At 42.5% G+C, this 21,832-nt stretch overlaps 1 protein-coding gene and 38 non-coding genes across 39 annotated transcripts; 13 read left to right on the top strand and 26 right to left on the bottom strand.

The window, feature by feature from the left end:
- Positions 1 to 219: 219 nt before the first annotated feature.
- Trnaq-cug lies at positions 220 to 291 on the bottom strand. Its single transcript has one exon. It is a non-coding gene; the product is annotated as a tRNA-Gln (tRNA).
- Positions 292 to 410: 119 nt separating this feature from the next.
- Trnas-gcu lies at positions 411 to 492 on the bottom strand. The gene has a single exon. It is a non-coding gene; the product is annotated as a tRNA-Ser (tRNA).
- Positions 493 to 621: 129 nt separating this feature from the next.
- Trnak-uuu lies at positions 622 to 694 on the bottom strand. Its single transcript has one exon. It is a non-coding gene; the product is annotated as a tRNA-Lys (tRNA).
- Positions 695 to 1,011: 317 nt separating this feature from the next.
- Trnam-cau lies at positions 1,012 to 1,084 on the top strand. The gene has a single exon. It is a non-coding gene; the product is annotated as a tRNA-Met (tRNA).
- Positions 1,085 to 1,735: 651 nt separating this feature from the next.
- Trnas-gcu lies at positions 1,736 to 1,817 on the bottom strand. Its single transcript has one exon. It is a non-coding gene; the product is annotated as a tRNA-Ser (tRNA).
- A 128-nt stretch (positions 1,818 to 1,945) lies between these two features.
- Trnak-uuu lies at positions 1,946 to 2,018 on the bottom strand. The gene has a single exon. It is a non-coding gene; the product is annotated as a tRNA-Lys (tRNA).
- Positions 2,019 to 2,335: 317 nt separating this feature from the next.
- Positions 2,336 to 2,408, top strand: Trnam-cau. The gene has a single exon. It is a non-coding gene; the product is annotated as a tRNA-Met (tRNA).
- A 652-nt stretch (positions 2,409 to 3,060) lies between these two features.
- Trnas-gcu lies at positions 3,061 to 3,142 on the bottom strand. Its single transcript has one exon. It is a non-coding gene; the product is annotated as a tRNA-Ser (tRNA).
- Positions 3,143 to 3,271: 129 nt separating this feature from the next.
- On the bottom strand, positions 3,272 to 3,344 carry Trnak-uuu. Its single transcript has one exon. It is a non-coding gene; the product is annotated as a tRNA-Lys (tRNA).
- A 317-nt stretch (positions 3,345 to 3,661) lies between these two features.
- On the top strand, positions 3,662 to 3,734 carry Trnam-cau. Its single transcript has one exon. It is a non-coding gene; the product is annotated as a tRNA-Met (tRNA).
- Positions 3,735 to 4,194: 460 nt separating this feature from the next.
- Positions 4,195 to 4,266, bottom strand: Trnaq-cug. The gene has a single exon. It is a non-coding gene; the product is annotated as a tRNA-Gln (tRNA).
- Positions 4,267 to 4,385: 119 nt separating this feature from the next.
- Positions 4,386 to 4,467, bottom strand: Trnas-gcu. Its single transcript has one exon. It is a non-coding gene; the product is annotated as a tRNA-Ser (tRNA).
- A 128-nt stretch (positions 4,468 to 4,595) lies between these two features.
- On the bottom strand, positions 4,596 to 4,668 carry Trnak-uuu. The gene has a single exon. It is a non-coding gene; the product is annotated as a tRNA-Lys (tRNA).
- Positions 4,669 to 4,985: 317 nt separating this feature from the next.
- Trnam-cau lies at positions 4,986 to 5,058 on the top strand. Its single transcript has one exon. It is a non-coding gene; the product is annotated as a tRNA-Met (tRNA).
- Positions 5,059 to 5,710: 652 nt separating this feature from the next.
- On the bottom strand, positions 5,711 to 5,792 carry Trnas-gcu. The gene has a single exon. It is a non-coding gene; the product is annotated as a tRNA-Ser (tRNA).
- Positions 5,793 to 6,311: 519 nt separating this feature from the next.
- Trnam-cau lies at positions 6,312 to 6,384 on the top strand. The gene has a single exon. It is a non-coding gene; the product is annotated as a tRNA-Met (tRNA).
- Positions 6,385 to 7,036: 652 nt separating this feature from the next.
- On the bottom strand, positions 7,037 to 7,118 carry Trnas-gcu. The gene has a single exon. It is a non-coding gene; the product is annotated as a tRNA-Ser (tRNA).
- A 519-nt stretch (positions 7,119 to 7,637) lies between these two features.
- Positions 7,638 to 7,710, top strand: Trnam-cau. The gene has a single exon. It is a non-coding gene; the product is annotated as a tRNA-Met (tRNA).
- Positions 7,711 to 8,171: 461 nt separating this feature from the next.
- Trnaq-cug lies at positions 8,172 to 8,243 on the bottom strand. The gene has a single exon. It is a non-coding gene; the product is annotated as a tRNA-Gln (tRNA).
- Positions 8,244 to 8,362: 119 nt separating this feature from the next.
- On the bottom strand, positions 8,363 to 8,444 carry Trnas-gcu. Its single transcript has one exon. It is a non-coding gene; the product is annotated as a tRNA-Ser (tRNA).
- A 129-nt stretch (positions 8,445 to 8,573) lies between these two features.
- Positions 8,574 to 8,646, bottom strand: Trnak-uuu. The gene has a single exon. It is a non-coding gene; the product is annotated as a tRNA-Lys (tRNA).
- A 317-nt stretch (positions 8,647 to 8,963) lies between these two features.
- Positions 8,964 to 9,036, top strand: Trnam-cau. Its single transcript has one exon. It is a non-coding gene; the product is annotated as a tRNA-Met (tRNA).
- A 460-nt stretch (positions 9,037 to 9,496) lies between these two features.
- Positions 9,497 to 9,568, bottom strand: Trnaq-cug. Its single transcript has one exon. It is a non-coding gene; the product is annotated as a tRNA-Gln (tRNA).
- A 119-nt stretch (positions 9,569 to 9,687) lies between these two features.
- Positions 9,688 to 9,769, bottom strand: Trnas-gcu. The gene has a single exon. It is a non-coding gene; the product is annotated as a tRNA-Ser (tRNA).
- Positions 9,770 to 9,897: 128 nt separating this feature from the next.
- Trnak-uuu lies at positions 9,898 to 9,970 on the bottom strand. The gene has a single exon. It is a non-coding gene; the product is annotated as a tRNA-Lys (tRNA).
- A 317-nt stretch (positions 9,971 to 10,287) lies between these two features.
- On the top strand, positions 10,288 to 10,360 carry Trnam-cau. The gene has a single exon. It is a non-coding gene; the product is annotated as a tRNA-Met (tRNA).
- Positions 10,361 to 11,011: 651 nt separating this feature from the next.
- On the bottom strand, positions 11,012 to 11,093 carry Trnas-gcu. Its single transcript has one exon. It is a non-coding gene; the product is annotated as a tRNA-Ser (tRNA).
- Positions 11,094 to 11,613: 520 nt separating this feature from the next.
- Trnam-cau lies at positions 11,614 to 11,686 on the top strand. The gene has a single exon. It is a non-coding gene; the product is annotated as a tRNA-Met (tRNA).
- Positions 11,687 to 12,336: 650 nt separating this feature from the next.
- Positions 12,337 to 12,418, bottom strand: Trnas-gcu. Its single transcript has one exon. It is a non-coding gene; the product is annotated as a tRNA-Ser (tRNA).
- Positions 12,419 to 12,938: 520 nt separating this feature from the next.
- Positions 12,939 to 13,011, top strand: Trnam-cau. Its single transcript has one exon. It is a non-coding gene; the product is annotated as a tRNA-Met (tRNA).
- A 651-nt stretch (positions 13,012 to 13,662) lies between these two features.
- Trnas-gcu lies at positions 13,663 to 13,744 on the bottom strand. Its single transcript has one exon. It is a non-coding gene; the product is annotated as a tRNA-Ser (tRNA).
- A 129-nt stretch (positions 13,745 to 13,873) lies between these two features.
- Trnak-uuu lies at positions 13,874 to 13,946 on the bottom strand. Its single transcript has one exon. It is a non-coding gene; the product is annotated as a tRNA-Lys (tRNA).
- Positions 13,947 to 14,263: 317 nt separating this feature from the next.
- Positions 14,264 to 14,336, top strand: Trnam-cau. Its single transcript has one exon. It is a non-coding gene; the product is annotated as a tRNA-Met (tRNA).
- A 460-nt stretch (positions 14,337 to 14,796) lies between these two features.
- Positions 14,797 to 14,868, bottom strand: Trnaq-cug. The gene has a single exon. It is a non-coding gene; the product is annotated as a tRNA-Gln (tRNA).
- A 119-nt stretch (positions 14,869 to 14,987) lies between these two features.
- Trnas-gcu lies at positions 14,988 to 15,069 on the bottom strand. The gene has a single exon. It is a non-coding gene; the product is annotated as a tRNA-Ser (tRNA).
- Positions 15,070 to 15,198: 129 nt separating this feature from the next.
- Trnak-uuu lies at positions 15,199 to 15,271 on the bottom strand. Its single transcript has one exon. It is a non-coding gene; the product is annotated as a tRNA-Lys (tRNA).
- Positions 15,272 to 15,450: 179 nt separating this feature from the next.
- On the top strand, positions 15,451 to 15,523 carry Trnah-aug. The gene has a single exon. It is a non-coding gene; the product is annotated as a tRNA-His (tRNA).
- A 64-nt stretch (positions 15,524 to 15,587) lies between these two features.
- Trnam-cau lies at positions 15,588 to 15,660 on the top strand. Its single transcript has one exon. It is a non-coding gene; the product is annotated as a tRNA-Met (tRNA).
- Positions 15,661 to 20,492: 4,832 nt separating this feature from the next.
- LOC124348723 (integrase/recombinase xerD homolog) lies at positions 20,493 to 21,586 on the bottom strand. The gene is made up of 2 exons (XM_046798998.1): positions 21,464 to 21,586; positions 20,493 to 21,398 (listed from the first exon to the last, which is right to left on the bottom strand). Exons 1-2 carry the CDS (start codon positions 21,584 to 21,586, stop codon positions 20,493 to 20,495), a joined length of 1,029 nt encoding a protein of 342 aa, XP_046654954.1.
- Positions 21,587 to 21,832: the final 246 nt, after the last annotated feature.

Here is a 21,832-nt window from a genome sequence, read left to right as displayed (position 1 = left end):
GGCAATGGCGATGACTTGAAGAAATAACGATTTGCAACGAACATGTACAGCACCCTCCGACAGCCTGGCGTAATAATGTACTGTTGTAGAAAAACTCATCATAACCAAGTACCCTAATCCATCAGCAACGCAATTTAGAGTTTACTAAAAGAAAGGGTTGCACTGTGGGAAAAAGTCTTGACTGGCCTTTCTTGCAACGATCTCGCCATCTGTTAAAATAGGTCCTACTGAGATTTGAACTCAGATTGTCAGAGTCAGAGTCTGAAGTGCTAACCATTACACCATAGAACCATGATAAATGTCCTACCGTGGCTTGAACACTAAGTTTCTACATTGATATGCCGAAACCCCTGATTACTGCATAGAAATTGGAGTGCGTTACAGTTGCTCATATCCCTAACTACTCCTTTCGACGAGGATGGGATTCGAACCCATGCGTGCAATGCACAATGGATTAGCAGTCCATCACCTTAACCGCTCGGTCACCTCGTCGGCATTTTTTTCCTTGTTAACGTTTTTCATGTAAAGTCAGATTATCTCAGTTTATCTGCACCATCCAATTACAGGATAATTATACCGTATCGAACATCACCACATATCTAGTACACAACCTACGTTTCACGCCCGATGAGGGATTTGAACCCTCGACCTCAGGATTAAAAGTCCCGCGCTCTACCGTCTGAGCTAACTGGGCTGTTTTAATCTCCTTATCAACAATTCACTGAAAATCGTATGAACAGTAATAATAAATCCAATTCATGTTGAAGGCTTAAAAACATGACTTCACTAGTAAAGACATGATTCAAACCTGATCACTTTCTGTCCAAAACAAATAGTTATTTCTTAAATTTAGTAATGTTCGTAGTTTAACGTGGGTTTTTTGGCGCAATGGATAACGCGCCTGACTACGGATCAGGAGATTCCAGGTTCGACTCCTGGCAAGCTCGATTTACTTGCGTTTCAAGGAAGACACTTGGTTCCATTTTGTTATAGCGTTCAATGACAGTGGTCGCCTCGATAGCGCAGTAGGCAGCGCGCGAGTCTCATAATCTCGAGGTCGTGAGTTCGAACTTCACTCGGGGCATTTATGTCATCTTACCTCTTGTAAAAATTCAAGTCCAAATTTAGACGGAGCAAATTACTAAACTGTGCTTCGTTTTGAAAAGGATAGAAAGGGTTGTGGTGTTTACGTCGATTATGGTTTTTACTTCGATGGGGTTGTGCTCGCCAGTACGAAAGTGTTGTTATCTAATTGTAGGCTGTTTGCAAGATATAGTGTCCTTCGGATGTATTTGGGGATGGATGCAAACAGACATACTTTGAAGTGGCAATGGCGATGACTTGAAGAAATAACGATTTGCAACGAACATGTACAGCACCCTCCGACAGCCTGGCGTAATAATGTACTGTTGTAGAAAAACTCATCATAACCAAGTACCCTAATCCATCAGCAACGCAATGCATAAACTCTAAAAGAAAGGGTTGCACTGTGGGAAAAAGTCTTGACTGGCCTTTCTTGCAACGATCTCGCCATCTGTTAAAATAGGTACTACTGAGATTTGAACTCAGATTGTCAGAGTCAGAGTCTAAAGTGCTAACCATTACACCATAAAACCTTGATGGAAATCATACCGTGGCTTGAACACTAAGTTTCTACATTGATATGCCGAAACCCCTGATTACTGCATAGCAATTGGAGTGCGTTACAGTTTCCAATATCCCTAACTATTCCTTTCGACGAGGATGGGATTCGAACCCATGCGTGCAATGCACAATGGATTAGCAGTCCATCACCTTAACCGCTCGGTCACCTCGTCGGACTTTTTTCCTTGCTAACGTTTTTCATGTAAAGTCAGATTATATCAGTTTATCTGCACCATCCAATTACAGGATAATTATACCGTATCGAACATCACCACATATCTAGTACACAACCTACGTTTCACGCCCGATGAGGGACTTGAACCCTCGACCTCAGGATTAAAAGTCCCGCGCTCTACCGTCTGAGCTAACCGGGCTGTTTTAATCTCCTTATCAACAATTCACTGAAAATCGTATGAACAGTAATAATAAATCCAATTCATGTTGAAGGCTTAAAAACATGACTTCACTAGTAAAGACATGATTCAAACCTGGTCACTTTCTGTCCAAAACAAATAGTTATTTCTTAAATTTAGTAATGTTCGTAGTTTAACGTGGGTTTTTTGGCGCAATGGATAACGCGCCTGACTACGGATCAGGAGATTCCAGGTTCGACTCCTGGCAAGCTTGATTTACTTGCGTTTCAAGGAAGACACTTGGTTCCATTTTGTTATAGCGTTCAAAGACAGTTGTCGCCTCGATAGCGCAGTAGGCACCGCGCGAGTCTCATAATCTCGAGGTCGTGAGTTCGAACCTCACTCGGGGCATTTATGTCATTTTACCTCTTGTAAAAATTCAAGTCCAAATTTAGACGGAGCAAAATACTAAACTGTGCTTCGTTTTGAAAAGGATAGAAAGGGTTGTGGTGTTTACGTCGATTATGGTTTTTACTTCGATGGGGTTGTGCTCGCCAGTACGAAAGTGTTGTTATCTAATTGTAGGCTGTTTGCAAGATATAGTGTCCTTCGGATGTATTTGGGGATGGATGCAAACAGACATACTTTGAAGTGGCAATGGCGATGACTTGAAGAAATAACGATTTGCAACGAACATGTACAGCACCCTCCGACAGCCTGGCGTAATAATGTACTGTTGTAGAAAAACTCATCATAACCAAGTACCCTAATCCATCAGCAACGCAATTTAGAGTTTACTAAAAGAAAGGGTTGCACTGTGGGAAAAAGTCTTGACTGGCCTTTCTTGCAACGATCTCGCGATCTGTTAAAATAGGTCCTACTGAGATTTGAACTAAGATTGTCAGTGTCAGAGTCTGAAGTGCTAACCATTACACCATAGAACAATGATAAATGTCCTACCGTGGCTTGAACACTAAGTTTCTACATTGATATGCCGAAACCCCTGATTACTGCATAGAAATTGGAGTGCGTTACAGTTGCTCATATCCCTAACTACTCCTTTCGACGAGGATGGGATTCGAACCCATGCGTGCAATGCACAATGGATTAGCAGTCCATCATCTTAACCGCTCGGTCACCTCGTCGGCATTTTTTTCCTTGTTAACGTTTTTCATGTAAAGTCAGATTATCTCAGTTTATCTGCACCATCCAATTACAGGATAATTATACCGTATCGAACATCACCACATATCTAGTACACAACCTACGTTTCACGCCCGATGAGGGATTTGAACCCTCGACCTCAGGATTAAAAGTCCCGCGCTCTACCGTCTGAGCTAACTGGGCTGTTTTAATCTCCTTATCAACAATTCACTGAAAATCGTATGAACAGTAATAATAAATCCAATTCATGTTGAAGGCTTAAAAACATGACTTCACTAGTAAAGACATGATTCAAACCTGATCACTTTCTGTCCAAAACAAATAGTTATTTCTTAAATTTAGTAATGTTCGTAGTTTAACATGGGTTTTTTGGCGCAATGGATAACGCGCCTGACTACGGATCAGGAGATTCCAGGTTCGACTCCTGGCAAGCTCGATTTACTTGCGTTTCAAGGAAGACACTTGGTTCCATTTTGTTATAGCGTTCAAAGACAGTTGTCGCCTCGATAGCGCAGTAGGCAGCGCGCGAGTCTCATAATCTCGAGGTCGTGAGTTCGAACCTCACTCGGGGCATTTATGTCATTTTACCTCTTGTAAAAATTCAAGTCCAAATTTAGACGGAGCAAAATACTAAACTGTGCTTCGTTTTGAAAAGGATAGAAAGGGTTGTGGTGTTTACGTCGATTATGGTTTTTACTTCGATGGGGTTGTGCTCGCCAGTACGAAAGTGTTGTTATCTAATTGTAGGCTGTTTGCAAGATATAGTGTCCTTCGGATGTATTTGGGGATGGATGCAAACAGACATACTTTGAAGTGGCAATGGCGATGAGTTGAAGAAATAACGATTTGCAACGAACATGTACAGCACCCTCCGACAGCCTGGCGTAATAATGTACTGTTGTAGAAAAACTCATCATAACCAAGTACCCTAATCCATCAGCAACGCAATGCATAAACTCTAAAAGAAAGGGTTGCACTGTGGGAAAAAGTCTTGACTGGCCTTTCTTGCAACGATCTCGCCATCTGTTAAAATAGGTCCTACTGAGATTTGAACTCAGATTGTCAGAGTCAGAGTCTAAAGTGCTAACCATTACACCATAAAACCTTGATGGAAATCATACCGTGGCTTGAACACTAAGTTTCTACATTGATATGCCGAAACCCCTGATTACTGCATAGCAATTGGAGTGCGTTACAGTTTCCAATATCCCTAACTATTCCTTTCGACGAGGATGGGATTCGAACCCATGCGTGCAATGCACAATGGATTAGCAGTCCATCACCTTAACCGCTCGGTCACCTCGTCGGACTTTTTTCCTTGCTAACGTTTTTCATGTAAAGTCAGATTATATCAGTTTATCTGCACCATCCAATTACAGGATAATTATACCGTATCGAACATCACCACATATCTAGTACACAACCTACGTTTCACGCCCGATGAGGGACTTGAACCCTCGACCTCAGGATTAAAAGTCCCGCGCTCTACCGTCTGAGCTAACCGGGCTGTTTTAATCTCCTTATCAACAATTCACTGAAAATCGTATGAACAGTAATAATAAATCCAATTCATGTTGAAGGCTTAAAAACATGACTTCACTAGTAAAGACATGATTCAAACCTGGTCACTTTCTGTCCAAAACAAATAGTTATTTCTTAAATTTAGTAATGTTCGTAGTTTAACGTGGGTTTTTTGGCGCAATGGATAACGCGCCTGACTACGGATCAGGAGATTCCAGGTTCGACTCCTGGCAAGCTTGATTTACTTGCGTTTCAAGGAAGACACTTGGTTCCATTTTGTTATAGCGTTCAAAGACAGTTGTCGCCTCGATAGCGCAGTAGGCAGCGCGCGAGTCTCATAATCTCGAGGTCGTGAGTTCGAACCTCACTCGGGGCATTTATGTCATTTTACCTCTTGTAAAAATTCAAGTCCAAATTTAGACGGAGCAAAATACTAAACTGTGCTTCGTTTTGAAAAGGATAGAAAGGGTTGTGGTGTTTACGTCGATTATGGTTTTTACTTCGATGGGGTTGTGCTCGCCAGTACGAAAGTGTTGTTATCTAATTGTAGGCTGTTTGCAAGATATAGTGTCCTTCGGATGTATTTGGGGATGGATGCAAACAGACATACTTTGAAGTGGCAATGGCGATGAGTTGAAGAAATAACGATTTGCAACGAACATGTACAGCACCCTCCGACAGCCTGGCGTAATAATGTACTGTTGTAGAAAAACTCATCATAACCAAGTACCCTAATCCATCAGCAACGCAATTTAGAGTTTACTAAAAGAAAGGGTTGCACTGTGGGAAAAAGTCTTGACTGGCCTTTCTTGCAACGATCTCGCGATCTGTTAAAATAGGTCCTACTGAGATTTGAACTAAGATTGTCAGTGTCAGAGTCTGAAGTGCTAACCATTACACCATAGAACAATGATAAATGTCCTACCGTGGCTTGAACACTAAGTTTCTACATTGATATGCCGAAACCCCTGATTACTGCATAGCAATTGGAGTGCTTTACAGTTGCCAATATCCCTAACTACTCCTTTCGACGAGGATGGGATTCGAACCCATGCGTGCAATGTACAATGGATTAGCAGTCCATCACCTTAACCGCTCGGTCACCTCGTCGGCATTTATTTCCTTGTTAACGTTTTTCATGTAAAGTCGGATCATCTCAGTTTATCTGCACCATCCAATTACAGGATAATTATACCGTATCGAACATCACCACATATCTAGTACACAACCTACGTTTCACGACCGATGAGGGATTTGAACCCTCGACCTCAGGATTAAAAGTCCCGCGCTCTACCGTCTGAGCTAACCGGGCTGTTTTAATCTCCTTATCAACAATTCACTGAAAATCGTATGAACAGTAATAATAAATCCAATTCATGTTGAAGGCTTAAAAACATGACTTCACTAGTAAAGACATGATTCAAACCTGGTCACTTTCTGTCCAAAACAAATAGTTATTTCTTAAATTTAGTAATGTTCGTAGTTTAACGTGGGTTTTTTGGCGCAATGGATAACGCGCCTGACTACGGATCAGGAGATTCCAGGTTCGACTCCTGCCAAGCTTGATTTACTTGCGTTTCAAGGAAGACACTTGGTTCCATTTTGTTATAGCGTTCAAAGACAGTTGTCGCCTCGATAGCGCAGTAGGCAGCGCGCGAGTCTCATAATCTCGAGGTCGTGAGTTCGTACCTCACTCGGGGCATTTATGTCATTTTACCTCTTGTAAACATTCAAGTCCAAATTTAGACGGAGCAAAATACTAAACTGTGCTTCGTTTTGAAAAGGATAGAAAGGGTTGTGGTGTTTACGTCGATTATGGTTTTTACTTCGATGGGGTTGTGCTCGCCAGTACGAAAGTGTTGTTATCTAATTGTAGGCTGTTTGCAAGATATAGTGTCCTTCGGATGTATTTGGGGATGGATGCAAACAGACATACTTTGAAGTGGCAATGGCGATGAGTTGAAGAAATAACGATTTGCAACGAACATGTACAGCACCCTCCGACAGCCTGGCGTAATAATGTACTGTTGTAGAAAAACTCATCATAACCAAGTACCCTAATCCATCAGCAACGCAATTTAGAGTTTACTAAAAGAAAGGGTTGCACTGTGGGAAAAAGTCTTGACTGGCCTTTCTTGCAACGATCTCGCGATCTGTTAAAATAGGTCCTACTGAGATTTGAACTAAGATTGTCAGTGTCAGAGTCTGAAGTGCTAACCATTACACCATAGAACAATGATAAATGTCCTACCGTGGCTTGAACACTAAGTTTCTACATTGATATGCCGAAACCCCTGATTACTGCATAGCAATTGGAGTGCTTTACAGTTGCCAATATCCCTAACTACTCCTTTCGACGAGGATGGGATTCGAACCCATGCGTGCAATGTACAATGGATTAGCAGTCCATCACCTTAACCGCTCGGTCACCTCGTCGGCATTTATTTCCTTGTTAACGTTTTTCATGTAAAGTCGGATCATCTCAGTTTATCTGCACCATCCAATTACAGGATAATTATACCGTATCGAACATCACCACATATCTAGTACACAACCTACGTTTCACGACCGATGAGGGATTTGAACCCTCGACCTCAGGATTAAAAGTCCCGCGCTCTACCGTCTGAGCTAACCGGGCTGTTTTAATCTCCTTATCAACAATTCACTGAAAATCGTATGAACAGTAATAATAAATCCAATTCATGTTGAAGGCTTAAAAACATGACTTCACTAGTAAAGACATGATTCAAACCTGGTCACTTTCTGTCCAAAACAAATAGTTATTTCTTAAATTTAGTAATGTTCGTAGTTTAACGTGGGTTTTTTGGCGCAATGGATAACGCGCCTGACTACGGATCAGGAGATTCCAGGTTCGACTCCTGCCAAGCTTGATTTACTTGCGTTTCAAGGAAGACACTTGGTTCCATTTTGTTATAGCGTTCAAAGACAGTTGTCGCCTCGATAGCGCAGTAGGCAGCGCGCGAGTCTCATAATCTCGAGGTCGTGAGTTCGTACCTCACTCGGGGCATTTATGTCATTTTACCTCTTGTAAACATTCAAGTCCAAATTTAGACGGAGCAAAATACTAAACTGTGCTTCGTTTTGAAAAGGATAGAAAGGGTTGTGGTGTTTACGTCGATTATGGTTTTTACTTCGATGGGGTTGTGCTCGCCAGTACGAAAGTGTTGTTATCTAATTGTAGGCTGTTTGCAAGATATAGTGTCCTTCGGATGTATTTGGGGATGGATGCAAACAGACATACTTTGAAGTGGCAATGGCGATGACTTGAAGAAATAACGATTTGCAACGAACATGTACAGCACCCTCCGACAGCCTGGCGTAATAATGTACTGTTGTAGAAAAACTCATCATAACCAAGTACCCTAATCCATCAGCAACGCAATTTAGAGTTTACTAAAAGAAAGGGTTGCACTGTGGGAAAAAGTCTTGACTGGCCTTTCTTGCAACGATCTCGCCATCTGTTAAAATAGGTCCTACTGAGATTTGAACTCAGATTGTCAGAGTCAGAGTCTGAAGTGCTAACCATTACACCATAGAACCATGATAAATGTCCTACCGTGGCTTGAACACTAAGTTTCTACATTGATATGCCGAAACCCCTGATTACTGCATAGCAATTGGAGTGCGTTACAGTTGCCAATATCCCTAACTACTCCTTTCGACGAGGATGGGATTCGAACCCATGCGTGCAATGCACAATGGATTAGCAGTCCATCACCTTAACCGCTCGGTCACCTCGTCGGCATTTTTTTCCTTGTTAACGTTTTTCATGTAAAGTCAGATTATCTCAGTTTATCTGCACCATCCAATTACAGGATAATTATACCGTATCGAACATCACCACATATCTAGTACACAACCTACGTTTCACGCCCGATGAGGGATTTGAACCCTCGACCTCAGGATTAAAAGTCCCGCGCTCTACCGTCTGAGCTAACTGGGCTGTTTTAATCTCCTTATCAACAATTCACTGAAAATCGTATGAACAGTTATAATAAATCCAATTCATGTTGAAGGCTTAAAAACATGACTTCACTAGTAAAGACATGATTCAAACCTGATCACTTTCTGTCCAAAACAAATAGTTATTTCTTAAATTTAGTAATGTTCGTAGTTTAACGTGGGTTTTTTGGCGCAATGGATAACGCGCCTGACTACGGATCAGGAGATTCCAGGTTCGACTCCTGGCAAGCTCGATTTACTTGCGTTTCAAGGAAGACACTTGGTTCCATTTTGTTATAGCGTTCAATGACAGTGGTCGCCTCGATAGCGCAGTAGGCAGCGCGCGAGTCTCATAATCTCGAGGTCGTGAGTTCGAACTTCACTCGGGGCATTTATGTCATCTTACCTCTTGTAAAAATTCAAGTCCAAATTTAGACGGAGCAAATTACTAAACTGTGCTTCGTTTTGAAAAGGATAGAAAGGGTTGTGGTGTTTACGTCGATTATGGTTTTTACTTCGATGGGGTTGTGCTCGCCAGTACGAAAGTGTTGTTATCTAATTGTAGGCTGTTTGCAAGATATAGTGTCCTTCGGATGTATTTGGGGATGGATGCAAACAGACATACTTTGAAGTGGCAATGGCGATGACTTGAAGAAATAACGATTTGCAACGAACATGTACAGCACCCTCCGACAGCCTGGCGTAATAATGTACTGTTGTAGAAAAACTCATCATAACCAAGTACCCTAATCCATCAGCAACGCAATGCATAAACTCTAAATGAAAGGGTTGCACTGTGGGAAAAAGTCTTGACTGGCCTTTCTTGCAACGATCTCGCCATCTGTTAAAATAGGTCCTACTGAGATTTGAACTCAGATTGTCAGAGTCAGAGTCTAAAGTGCTAACCATTACACCATAAAACCTTGATGGAAATCATACCGTGGCTTGAACACTAAGTTTCTACATTGATATGCCGAAACCCCTGATTACTGCATAGCAATTGGAGTGCGTTACAGTTTCCAATATCCCTAACTATTCCTTTCGACGAGGATGGGATTCGAACCCATGCGTGCAATGCACAATGGATTAGCAGTCCATCATCTTAACCGCTCGGTCACCTCGTCGGACTTTTTTCCTTGCTAACGTTTTTCATGTAAAGTCAGATTATATCAGTTTATCTGCACCATCCAATTACAGGATAATTATACCGTATCGAACATCACCACATATCTAGTACACAACCTACGTTTCACGCCCGATGAGGGACTTGAACCCTCGACCTCAGGATTAAAAGTCCCGCGCTCTACCGTCTGAGCTAACCGGGCTGTTTTAATCTCCTTATCAACAATTCACTCAAAATCGTATGAACAGTAATAATAAATCCAATTCATGTTGAAGGCTTAAAAACATGACTTCACTAGTAAAGACATGATTCAAACCTGGTCACTTTCTGTCCAAAACAAATAGTTATTTCTTAAATTTAGTAATGTTCGTAGTTTAACGTGGGTTTTTTGGCGCAATGGATAACGCGCCTGACTACGGATCAGGAGATTCCAAGTTCGACTCCTGGCAAGCTCGATTTATTTGCGTTTCAAGGAAGACACTTGGTTCCATTTTGTTATAGCGTTCAAAGACAGTGGTCGCATCGATAGCGCAGTAGGCAGCGCGCGAGTCTCATAATCTCGAGGTCGTGAGTTCGAACCTCACTCGGGGCATTTATGTCATTTTACCTCTTGTAAAAATTCAAGTCCAAATTTAGACGGAGCAAAATACTAAACTGTGCTTCGTTTTGAAAAGGATAGAAAGGGTTGTGGTGTTTACGTCGATTATGGTTTTTACTTCGATGGGGTTGTGCTCGCCAGTACGAAAGTGTTGTTATCTAATTGTAGGCTGTTTGCAAGATATAGTGTCCTTCGGATGTATTTGGGGATGGATGCAAACAGACATACTTTGAAGTGGCAATGGCGATGACTTGAAGAAATAACGATTTGCAACGAACATGTACAGCACCCTCCGACAGCCTGGCGTAATAATGTACTGTTGTAGAAAAACTCATCATAACCAAGTACCCTAATCCATCAGCAACGCAATGCATGAACTCTAAAAGAAAGGGTTGCACTGTGGGAAAAAGTCTTGACTGGCCTTTCTTGCAACGATCTCGCCATCTGTTAAAATAGGTCCTACTGAGATTTGAACTCAGATTGTCAGAGTCAGAGTCTGAAGTGCTAACCATTACACCATAGAACAATGATAAATGTCCTACCGTGGCTTGAACACTAAGTTTCTACATTGATATGCCGAAACCCCTGATTACTGCATAGCAATTGGAGTGCTTTACAGTTGCCAATATCCCTAACTACTCCTTTCGACGAGGATGGGATTCGAACCCATGCGTGCAATGCACAATGGATTAGCAGTCCATCACCTTAACCGCTCGGTCACCTCGTCGGCATTTATTTCCTTGTTAACGTTTTTCATGTAAAGTCGGATCATCTCAGTTTATCTGCACCATCCAATTACAGGATAATTATACCGTATCGAACATCACCACATATCTAGTACACAACCTACGTTTCACGACCGATGAGGGATTTGAACCCTCGACCTCAGGATTAAAAGTCCCGCGCTCTACCGTCTGAGCTAACCGGGCTGTTTTAATCTCCTTATCAACAATTCACTAAAAATCGTATGAACAGTAATAATAAATCCAATTCATGTTGAAGGCTTAAAAACATGACTTCACTAGTAAAGACATGATTCAAACCTGATCACTTTCTGTCCAAAACAAATAGTTATTTCTTAAATTTAGTAATGTTCGTAGTTTAACGTGGGTTTTTTTGGCGCAATGGATAACGCGCCTGACTACGGATCAGGAGATTCCAGGTTCGACTCCTGGCAAGCTCGATTTACTTGCGTTTCAAGGAAGACACTTGGTTCCATTTTGTTATAGCGTTGAATGACAGTGGTCGCCTCGATAGCGCAGTAGGCAGCGCGCGAGTCTCATAATCTCGAGGTCGTGAGTTCGAACCTCACTCGGGGCATTTATGTCATTTTACCTCTTGTAAAAATTCAAGTCCAAATTTAGACGGAGCAAAATACTAAACTGTGCTTCGTTTTGAAAAGGATAGAAAGGGTTGTGGTGTTTACGTCGATTATGGTTTTTACTTCGATGGGGTTGTGCTCGCCAGTACGAAAGTGTTGTTATCTAATTGTAGGCTGTTTGCAAGATATAGTGTCCTTCGGATGTATTTGGGGATGGATGCAAACAGACATACTTTGAAGTGGCAATGGCGATGACTTGAAGAAATAACGATTTGCAACGAACATGTACAGCACCCTCCGACAGCCTGGCGTAATAATGTACTGTTGTAGAAAAACTCATCATAACCAAGTACCCTAATCCATCAGCAACGCAATTTAGAGTTTACTAAAAGAAAGGGTTGCACTGTGGGAAAAAGTCTTGACTGGCCTTTCTTGCAACGATCTCGCGATCTGTTAAAATAGGTCCTACTGAGATTTGAACTAAGATTGTCAGTGTCAGAGTCTGAAGTGCTAACCATTACACCATAGCCATGATGAATGTCCTACCGTGGCTTGAACACTAAGTTTCTACATTGATATGCCGAAACCCCTGATTACTGCATAGCAATTGGAGTGCGTTACAGTTGCCAATATCCCTAACTACTCCTTTCGACGAGGATGGGATTCGAACCCATGCGTGCAATGCACAATGGATTAGCAGTCCATCACTTTAACCGCTCGGTCACCTCGTCGGCATTTATTTCCTTGTTAACGTTTTACATGTAAAGTCAGATTATCTTAGTTTATCTGCACCATCCAATTACAGGATAATTATACCGTATCGAACATCACCACATATCTAGTACACAACCTACGTTTCACGCCCGATGAGGGATTTGAACCCTCGACCTCAGGATTTAAAGTCCCGCGCTCTACCGTCTGAGCTAACCGGGCTGTTTTAATTTCCTTATCAACAATTCACTGAAAATCGTATGAACAGTAATAATAAATCCAATTCATGTTGAAGGCTTAAAAACATGACTTCACTAGTAAAGACATGATTCAAACCTGATCACTTTCTGTCCAAAACAAATAGTTATTTCTTAAATTTAGTAATGTTCGTAGTTTAACGTGTGTTTTTTTGCGCAATGGATAACGCGCCTGACTACGGATCAGGAGATTCCAAGTTCGACTCCTGGCAAGCTCGATTTATTTGCGTTTCAAGGAAGACACTTGGTTCCATTTTATTTATAGCGTTCAAAGACAGTGGTCGCATCGATAGCGCAGTAGGCAGCGCGCGAGTCTCATAATCTCGAGGTCGTGAGTTCGAACCTCACTCGGGGCATTTATGTCATTTTACCTCTTGTAAAAATTCAAGTCCAAATTTAGACGGAGCAAAATACTAAACTGTGCTTCGTTTTGAAAAGGATAGAAAGGGTTGTGGTGTTTACGTCGATTATGGTTTTTACTTCGATGGGGTTGTGCTCGCCAGTACGAAAGTGTTGTTATCTAATTGTAGGCTGTTTGCAAGATATAGTGTCCTTCGGATGTATTTGGGGATGGATGCAAACAGACATACTTTGAAGTGGCAATGGCGATGACTTGAAGAAATAACGATTTGCAACGAACATGTACAGCACCCTCCGACAGCCTGGCGTAATAATGTACTGTTGTAGAAAAACTCATCATAACCAAGTACCCTAATCCATCAGCAACGCAATGCATGAACTCTAAAAGAAAGGGTTGCACTGTGGGAAAAAGTCTTGACTGGCCTTTCTTGCAACGATCTCGCCATCTGTTAAAATAGGTCCTACTGAGATTTGAACTCAGATTGTCAGAGTCAGAGTCTGAAGTGCTAACCATTACACCATAGAACAATGATAAATGTCCTACCGTGGCTTGAACACTAAGTTTCTACATTGATATGCCGAAACCCCTGATTACTGCATAGCAATTGGAGTGCTTTACAGTTGCCAATATCCCTAACTACTCCTTTCGACGAGGATGGGATTCGAACCCATGCGTGCAATGCACAATGGATTAGCAGTCCATCACCTTAACCGCTCGGTCACCTCGTCGGCATTTTTTTCCTTGTTAACGTTTTTTATGTAAAGTCAGATTATCTCAGTTTATCTGCACCTTCCAATTACAGGATAATTATACCGTATCAAACATCACCACATATCTAGTACACAACCTACGTTTCACGCCCGATGAGGGACTTGAACCCTCGACCTCAGGATTAAAAGTCCCGCGCTCTACCGTCTGAGCTAACCGGGCTGTTTTAATCTCCTTATCAACAATTCACTGAAAATCGTATGAACAGTAATAATAAATCCAATTCATGTTGAAGGCTTAAAAACATGACTTCACTAGTAAAGACATGATTCAAACCTGATCACTTTCTGTCCAAAACAAATAGTTATTTCTTAAATTTAGTAATGTTCGTAGTTTAATGTGGGTTTTTTGGCGCAATGGATAACGCGCCTGACTACGGATCAGGAGATTCCAGGTTCGACTCCTGGCAAGCTCGATTTACTTGCGTTTCAAGGAAGACACTTGGTTCCATTTTGTTATAGCGTTGAATGACAGTGGTCGCCTCGATAGCGCAGTAGGCAGCGCGCGAGTCTCATAATCTCGAGGTCGTGAGTTCGAACCTCACTCGGGGCATTTATGTCATTTTACCTCTTGTAAAAATTCAAGTCCAAATTTAGACGGAGCAAAATACTAAACTGTGCTTCGTTTTGAAAAGGATAGAAAGGGCTGTGGTGTTTACGTCGATTATGGTTTTTACTTCGATGGGGTTGTGCTCGCCAGTACGAAAGTGTTGTTATCTAATTGTAGGCTGTTTGCAAGATATACTGTCCTTCGGATGTATTTGGGGATGGATGCAAACAGACATACTTTGAAGTGGCAATGGCGATGACTTGAAGAAATAACGATTTGCAACGAACATGTACAGCACCCTCCGACAGCCTGGCGTAATAATGTACTGTTGTAGAAAAACTCATCATAACCAAGTACCCTAATCCATCAGCAACGCAATGCATAAACTCTAAATGAAAGGGTTGCACTGTGGGAAAAAGTCTTGACTGTCCTTTCTTGCAACGATCTCGCCATCTGTTAAAATAGGTCCTACTGAGATTTGAACTCAGATTGTCAGAGTCAGAGTCTGAAGTGCTAACCATTACACCATAGAACCATTATAAATGTCCTACCGTGGCTTGAACACTAATTTTCTACATTGATATGCCGAAACCCCTGATTACTGCATAGCAATTGGAGTGCGTTACAGTTGCCAATATCCCTAACTACTCCTTTCGACGAGGATGGGATTTGAACCCATGCGTGCAATGCACAATGGATTAGCAGTCCATCCCCTTAACCGCTCGGTCACCTTGTCGGCATTTTTTTCCTTGTTCACGTTTTTTATGTAAAGTCAGATTATCTCAGTTTATCTGCACCAGCCAATTACAGGATAACTATACCGTATCGAACATCACCACATATCTAGTACACAACCTACGTTTCACGCCCGATGAGGGACTTGAACCCTCGACCTCAGGATTAAAAGTCCCGCGCTCTACCGTCTGAGCTAACCGGGCTGTTTTAATCTCCTTATCAACAATTCACTGAAAATCGTATGAACAGTAATAATAAATCCAATTCATGTTGAAGGCTTAAAAACATGACTTCACTAGTAAAGATATGATTCAAACCTGATCACTTTCTGTCCAAAACAAATAGTTATTTCTTAAATTTAGTAATGTTCGTAGTTTAACGTGGGTTTGTGGCGCAATGGATAACGCGCCTGACTATGGATCAGGAGATTCCAGGTTCGACTCCTGGCAAGCTCGATTTACTTGCGTTTCAAGGAAGACACTTGGTTCCATTTTGTTATAGCGTTCAATGACAGCGGTCGCCTCGATAGCGCAGTAGGCAGCGCGCGAGTCTCATAATCTCGAGGTCGTGAGTTCGAACCTCACTCGGGGCATTTATGTCATTTTACCTCTTGTAAAAATTCAAGTCCAAATTTAGACGGAGCAAAATACTAAACTGTGTTTCGTTTTGAAAAGGATAGAAAGGGTTGTGGTGTTTACGTCGATTATGGTTTTTACTTCGATGGGGTTGTGCTCGCCAGTACGAAAGTGTTGTTATCTAATTGTAGGCTGTTTGCAAGATATAGTGTCCTTCGGATGTATTTGGGGATGGATGCAAACAGACATACTTTGAAGTGGCAATGGCGATGACTTGAAGAAATAACGATTTGCAACGAACATGTACAGCACCCTCCGACAGCCTGGCGTAATAATGTACTGTTGTAGAAAAACTCATCATAATCAAGTAACCTAATCCATCAGCAACGCAATGCATAAACTCTAAATGAAAGGGTTGCACTGTGGGAAAAAGTCTTGACTGGCCTTTCTTGCAACGATCTCGCCATCTGTTAAAATAGCTCCTACTGAGATTTGAACTCAGATTGTCAGAGTCCGAGTCTGAAGTGCTAACCTTTACACCATAGAACCATGATAAATGTCCTACCGTGGCTTGAACACTAAGTTTCTACATTGATATGCCGAAACCCCTGATTACTGCATAGCAATTGGAGTGCGTTACAGTTGCCAATATCCCTAACTACTCCTTTCGACGAGGATGGGATTCGAACCCATGCGTGCAATGTGATCACTTTTCTATGAAGTGAATGGTTGTAACCATATAGACTTATATAAGACTATCTGGCAACAGTGTTTCCAACACTGTAGCAGACAACTATTCACAAGCAAGTCCCGGCCGGGGAAACACGTGAAATTGTGTTACAGTCCTTCAATTTAGTGAAAATCAACATACTTGGATTAACTTGACATTGAACTCGAAGAAAAAGTGCTACTATGGCGAAACCCTTTTTCCCAAAGGACTGGGAAACTCTCACGGCAGAAGATTTGGCCACTGCCAGAGCTAGATTGGCGGGATTCATCGAGGCCGTTCCGGATCGTGAAAAAGTTCTCCGTGAGGTAATAAGAATTTTAAATGCAAATCGTTCACCTGGAAGAATTGTACGTCACTGACGGGACATGATAGGCTGCATGTAACCAGTCATGAGCCAATTAAAATTTATTAAAATTTTAGCCAACAACGACGACACGACTACGTGATATTTCATATTGCATGTCCCAGCCATGAGTATTGCATTGTCGTTTGTTTGGCTGCTGTATCTTTTACCTTTATTTTCAGCAACTAAGTTCATTTTAACCAACGCCGAATAGGCAAGTGGCGTCAAATAAATTCAAATTTTTTAATGTAGATCGAGAAAAGCATTACCTTTCCGCCGGTGCTTTAATTAGCCAACATGGGCCCGTTGCCGAAAAATGTCAGAACCTAACGTGCTTAACGAACGTTATGTCTGAGAAAATCAAATAATTTGTGGTCATGATTCCACTTATCCTTTCACTAATTGTGCTGCATGTAATAGACATGAGCCAAGACTCAACCGCATGTATTCAGCCATGGGTTGCAGTAATTGTAGATTACTTTGACGATGTTTTCCATCGATTCTTTTTTAACCTGTGAGCTGCATGTAATCAGACATGAGCCAGGACCGACCGCATGTATTCAGCCATGGGTTACAGTAATTGACAGATACTTCGACGTTGTTTTCAACCGATCTTTTTAAACTAAAGCTGCATGTAACCAGACATGAACCGGGAATTAAACGCATGTACACAGCCATGGTTTGAGAGAATTACACCAACAGTCGGACTGCATGTAACCAGACATGAGCCAAGAGAGAAACACCACCGATCCAATCTCTGAGAAACGTTTCTATCCGATCATAGGATATAGCCAAGATCTTTAGTCATAAGATGCTTGTTTACTGTAAATATGGAATTCTCCAATGACAACAACTGTTATTTGTTTGTCTATTGCAGCAACTGGAAGCTACACAAAAGGCCCTGCTGCCTCTTCAAAATGGAATCCTTACATCAATAGCCTTGATCAATACAATGCCCGCCGGCGTCACGAAACAAGCAGCCATGAATACTCTTGCCGAGTTCCGAAAATCAGATGAATCCATGCGAGATAGCCTCTTTGTACTACAAGTTTGGCGCAAATACGATCAAGAAACTGCCGACAAGCTTGCACGACGAAAGGCTGGTGAGTTCCTGGACCCGGAACTGGCAAAGGTGTTGGAAGAGCGGGAGAAGAAGATGGACCGCGAGAAACGTGAACGTGAGAGAGAAAAAGAGAGACACGGCAGCCGATCAAAACGCTACAAAGGTGGCGCATCCTACCACGGCGACTACTCTTTAAGCCGATCGGATCATGGACCCTACCAATCTACCGGACGTGGTGGCCATGGACACGGTGGTGGTGGCTATGGACACGGAGGTCGAGGTGGGAACACGAGAGACGGAAAACGACCAGACAAGTCGGAATTCAAATGTCATCTCTGCGGGCAACCGGGACATTTTTTCAAACAATGTCCAAAGCAACACAAGTAAACATTCCGCTGTCTACTACTAATGAGTCAATAAACAATAAATGTGTTGTACAGGAGACTTATACGGAATTTTTTATTATTTGTGTTCAACTACTGCAGTGAACTGGTAGACACTGGTGCCTCTGACACGGGACGGCATGTTGCGGAGGAAGACAGCCCGAGGCCAGACGAGAGTTTTGCTCAACAAAAGAGCACTCCTGTGATAGAGTTCTATCCTGGTTCAATCCATTCAGAAGATGTCAGGGCTTTCTGGCAGAATGACCTACAGGCCGGTGAATGGGTTATGGACGTATTAACCCAGGGATATGTAATCCCTTTCGTTGAATCACCTCCAGCTTACGAGGAGGCCAACAACAAATCGGCTATGCAAGATATGCCTTTTGTTATTCAAGCGGTCGCTGAACTTCAAAAACGTGGAGTTATTGAGTTCAGAGACAAGAAGCCGCTCTGCGTATCTCCTTTAACGGTATCAAAGAAATTCGGCCGAGACGGTATAACCAAAAACAGACTCTGTTGGGACGGGTCCAGATGTGTCAACTTGTATGTAAAGGAACAAAAAGTTGTGCTCTCCCATCTTCGGAGGTCGTTGGAGATAACAAGAGAAGGGGACTTCCAAGTGACGTACGATCTCAAGGCGGCCTACCATCACGTCCGGATTCACCCGTCACAAACAAAGTATTTAGGTGCTGCCATACCAAAACCAGACGGTGGTAAACAGTATTTTGTCTTCTTATACCTTCCCTTTGGACTGTCCTCAGCTGTACACTGTCTGACAAAGCTCTTCAAACCTGTGAACGCCTATATTCACGAAAAAGGGATTCGACATTCCATTTATCTGGACGACGGCAGAATCGTCGCAGAAACAAAGTGCAAAGCAGAACATCAACGTACGTTCGTCTACAAAGTTCTAAAATCTTCGGGATGGATACTGGAAGTCGAAAAATCCGACAAAGACGGAGATGCTAACCAGTCCAAGGAATACCTCGGATTCATTATCGACACTGCCAGCATGACAGTCCGTCTTCAGGAAGCCAAGAAACAACGCATACTACAACAAGTTTCGGAGACGATCTCACACGGATCGAAATCGTTTCCAGCCAAAGAATTAGCCGGAACTATCGGGAAAATAGTAGCAACGGAACCGGCACTAGGGCCGATAGTTGTAATAGCAGCCAGGGCTTCTTACGCAGTTTTAGAGGAGGCCACACAACGGAGAGGATGGAATTCGTCGTTGGTGATGAGTAAAGAAGCCCAAGACGGCTTACAATTCTTCGTCGACAATTGCTCAGAATTTGACAATTCCCCCATTCGATCGGCGGCTACTGAAATTTCTGTCCTGTCCATCATCGGACCGCCCAGTTCATTCATGAAATCTAGTTTCGTCGCTAATCATGTGCGCACAAACGAAGAAAAAATTTGGGCCAGCGACGCGTCCGGATATGCAACCTGTGCCTACTCAATTAAAGGAGATCACCTTTATTTCCGTGGAATTTTAAACGAAGACGAAAGAATGTTGTCTTCCGGTCACCGAGAACTACTGGCTGTCGCAAAAACAATGGAATATTATGAACAAACAGGCACGTTCACCACCAAGGCCACCAACATCTATTGGCTCACTGACAGCCAAAACTTGGTGACTTTTTTGACAAAAGGATCGGGAAAACGTCACATCCAAAAGGATGTTTTTCAAATAATGATTCGTTGCAAGAGACTTAACACCAGAATTATCCCAATCCATCTACTACGAGACGACCCCCGAATTAAGATAGCAGACGATGGTTCAAAGACGACTGATACAGACAATTGGCAAGTCGATGACCAAACTTTCCAAAGGAACAGGACAAGATTTAAATTCACCATCGATCTATTCGCTTCCGACCAGAATTCAAAATGCCAACGTTTCTATTCCAATTTCTTTTGCCCTGGTACGTCAGGCATTGACGCTTTTTCCCATTCGTGGGATGACGAAGTGGCTTGGATCTGTCCACCAATACAGGAGATCATCAGAATTGTTAGACGATTAAAGACTTCAACAACTACTGGAATTTTGTTCGTACCGAAATGGAAAACGGCGGATTACTGGGTGGAAATCTTTAACAATGAAGGCAGACTTCTGTGGCCTTTTAACTACATGGAAACCTGTAGGCCTTTCATCATTCAAGGAACTTACAGTCCACATTCTCCATTTGCAGGGAAAACCAAATTTGAATTTCTTCAACTTTGTTTTGACTCACGTCTGTAGGACCAAACAATGTTTTGATTAAATAAATGACGAAACGGCGAATGTGACAAAGACTGCCAGTTGCCTTAATTATTATTTGTACAACTCAAACTTTCTTTTGCAACAACTCCGACATAGAGAGACGACTTGGGATGGAGAGATCAACATATTTGGCGGGCATTGCATCGGAACGCCACCCTCCCAGACGTTTCAGCTGTTTGTCAGTAGCTCCATGAGCTGCTGCTGTAGTCGCTCCACCTCTCTTTCCAGAATGCTCACCGTAGAGTTTCTCGTCGTAACCCAACAAGTTCATCAACTTCTTCAGGTCAGTCAAAGCCCCACTGTACGGTACAGATTTGGCAGGATTTGGGGAATTTTTGGCAGTACACAAAGGAACGAGATAACCATCGTAGGAAAGGCCAAGGAATCGGAAATAGTTCAACGTAAGCTGAACAGGACAGCGTTTAACGTCTGGATTTGAGGCTACTACACGCTCACCACCCTCGGTATACTGGTCGTTCTTCCCACCTTTGAATAAAATCCTCAGATGGGGCGAAGGGTCCGTGACGTAGTTGACGTCTTTTCTACAAAGCTTGACGATGTCACTAAACCTTCCGAGAGTGTGATACTCCATCGAGATCCTCCATACTGTTCTCCAGAGAACAACAGACGCCCGCAGTCCGTCTCTTCCATGTTGAGTTTGGTAGAGGTGGGCATACATCTTGTCCAGAATTTCTTCAGTAATTGGCAATTTGGCAGCACGAGTCTGTGGATGTTCATTACGAAACCCACGAAACAAAGTGGATATTGTTTCATGAGTTGTCGGCGACGGCAGCATACGAATCCGATGCTCATTAGCAATGGCAGCACTCAGCATAACAACCTTGGAATAGGACTGGTCCCGCATCATCACGAGGGATAGACAAGCGGCCAAATGCTCATGACCAACCCCAAACTCTGGTACTTGGTTTCGGCAGCAAAAATCACGCCAGATTCCGTACACGCGGTCGTACTATGGGATCGAAGGGAAGCATGTTTTCACTGGCATACCACTGCAAGTAATGAACGAAGAAATACCTGCTGCTTTGTTGAGCTTCGTACGGATTTCGACAGATAATGCTGAGCGGCTTCAAGACCCAAAGACAACTCGGATTTCTGACCCTGGGCAGTTGACACGGTATCTAGACTTTGGCTCTTCATTTTCTATACTACAGATTTGGACAGTACCGCTCACGAAATAACAGCAGCCGATGGTACTTTAAGACCGACGTTGCCTCGTATATGTTTTTTATTCTCATATAGGCATCATACCAAATCGATTGCCTCAATTTAGTTCCATTTGCTTGTCACTTTTATTTCAGAGGGTTACAGGTACTAATCACCTGGTATCTGGAATGAAGTGTTAGGGGTTTGTATGACCCAACCACTTGCTTGGAACCTAATTAT

Source organism: Daphnia pulicaria, chromosome 7 (genome assembly GCF_021234035.1).
Source record: "Daphnia pulicaria isolate SC F1-1A chromosome 7, SC_F0-13Bv2, whole genome shotgun sequence".
NCBI lineage: Eukaryota > Metazoa > Arthropoda > Branchiopoda > Diplostraca > Daphniidae > Daphnia > Daphnia pulicaria.
This window is presented reverse-complemented; position numbering and strand designations above follow the sequence as displayed.

What these genes read in the sequence shown, in the direction of transcription:
- LOC124348723 (XM_046798998.1), bottom strand. Translation starts at nt 21,586, where the DNA reads ATGAAGAGCCAAAGTCTAGATACCGTGTCAACTGCCCAGGGTCAGAAA. An exon ending in GAAGCTCAACAAAGCAGCAG is followed by an intron (nt 21,399 to 21,463) that starts GTATTTCTTCGT and finishes TCGATCCCATAG; the next exon opens with TACGACCGCGTGTACGGAAT.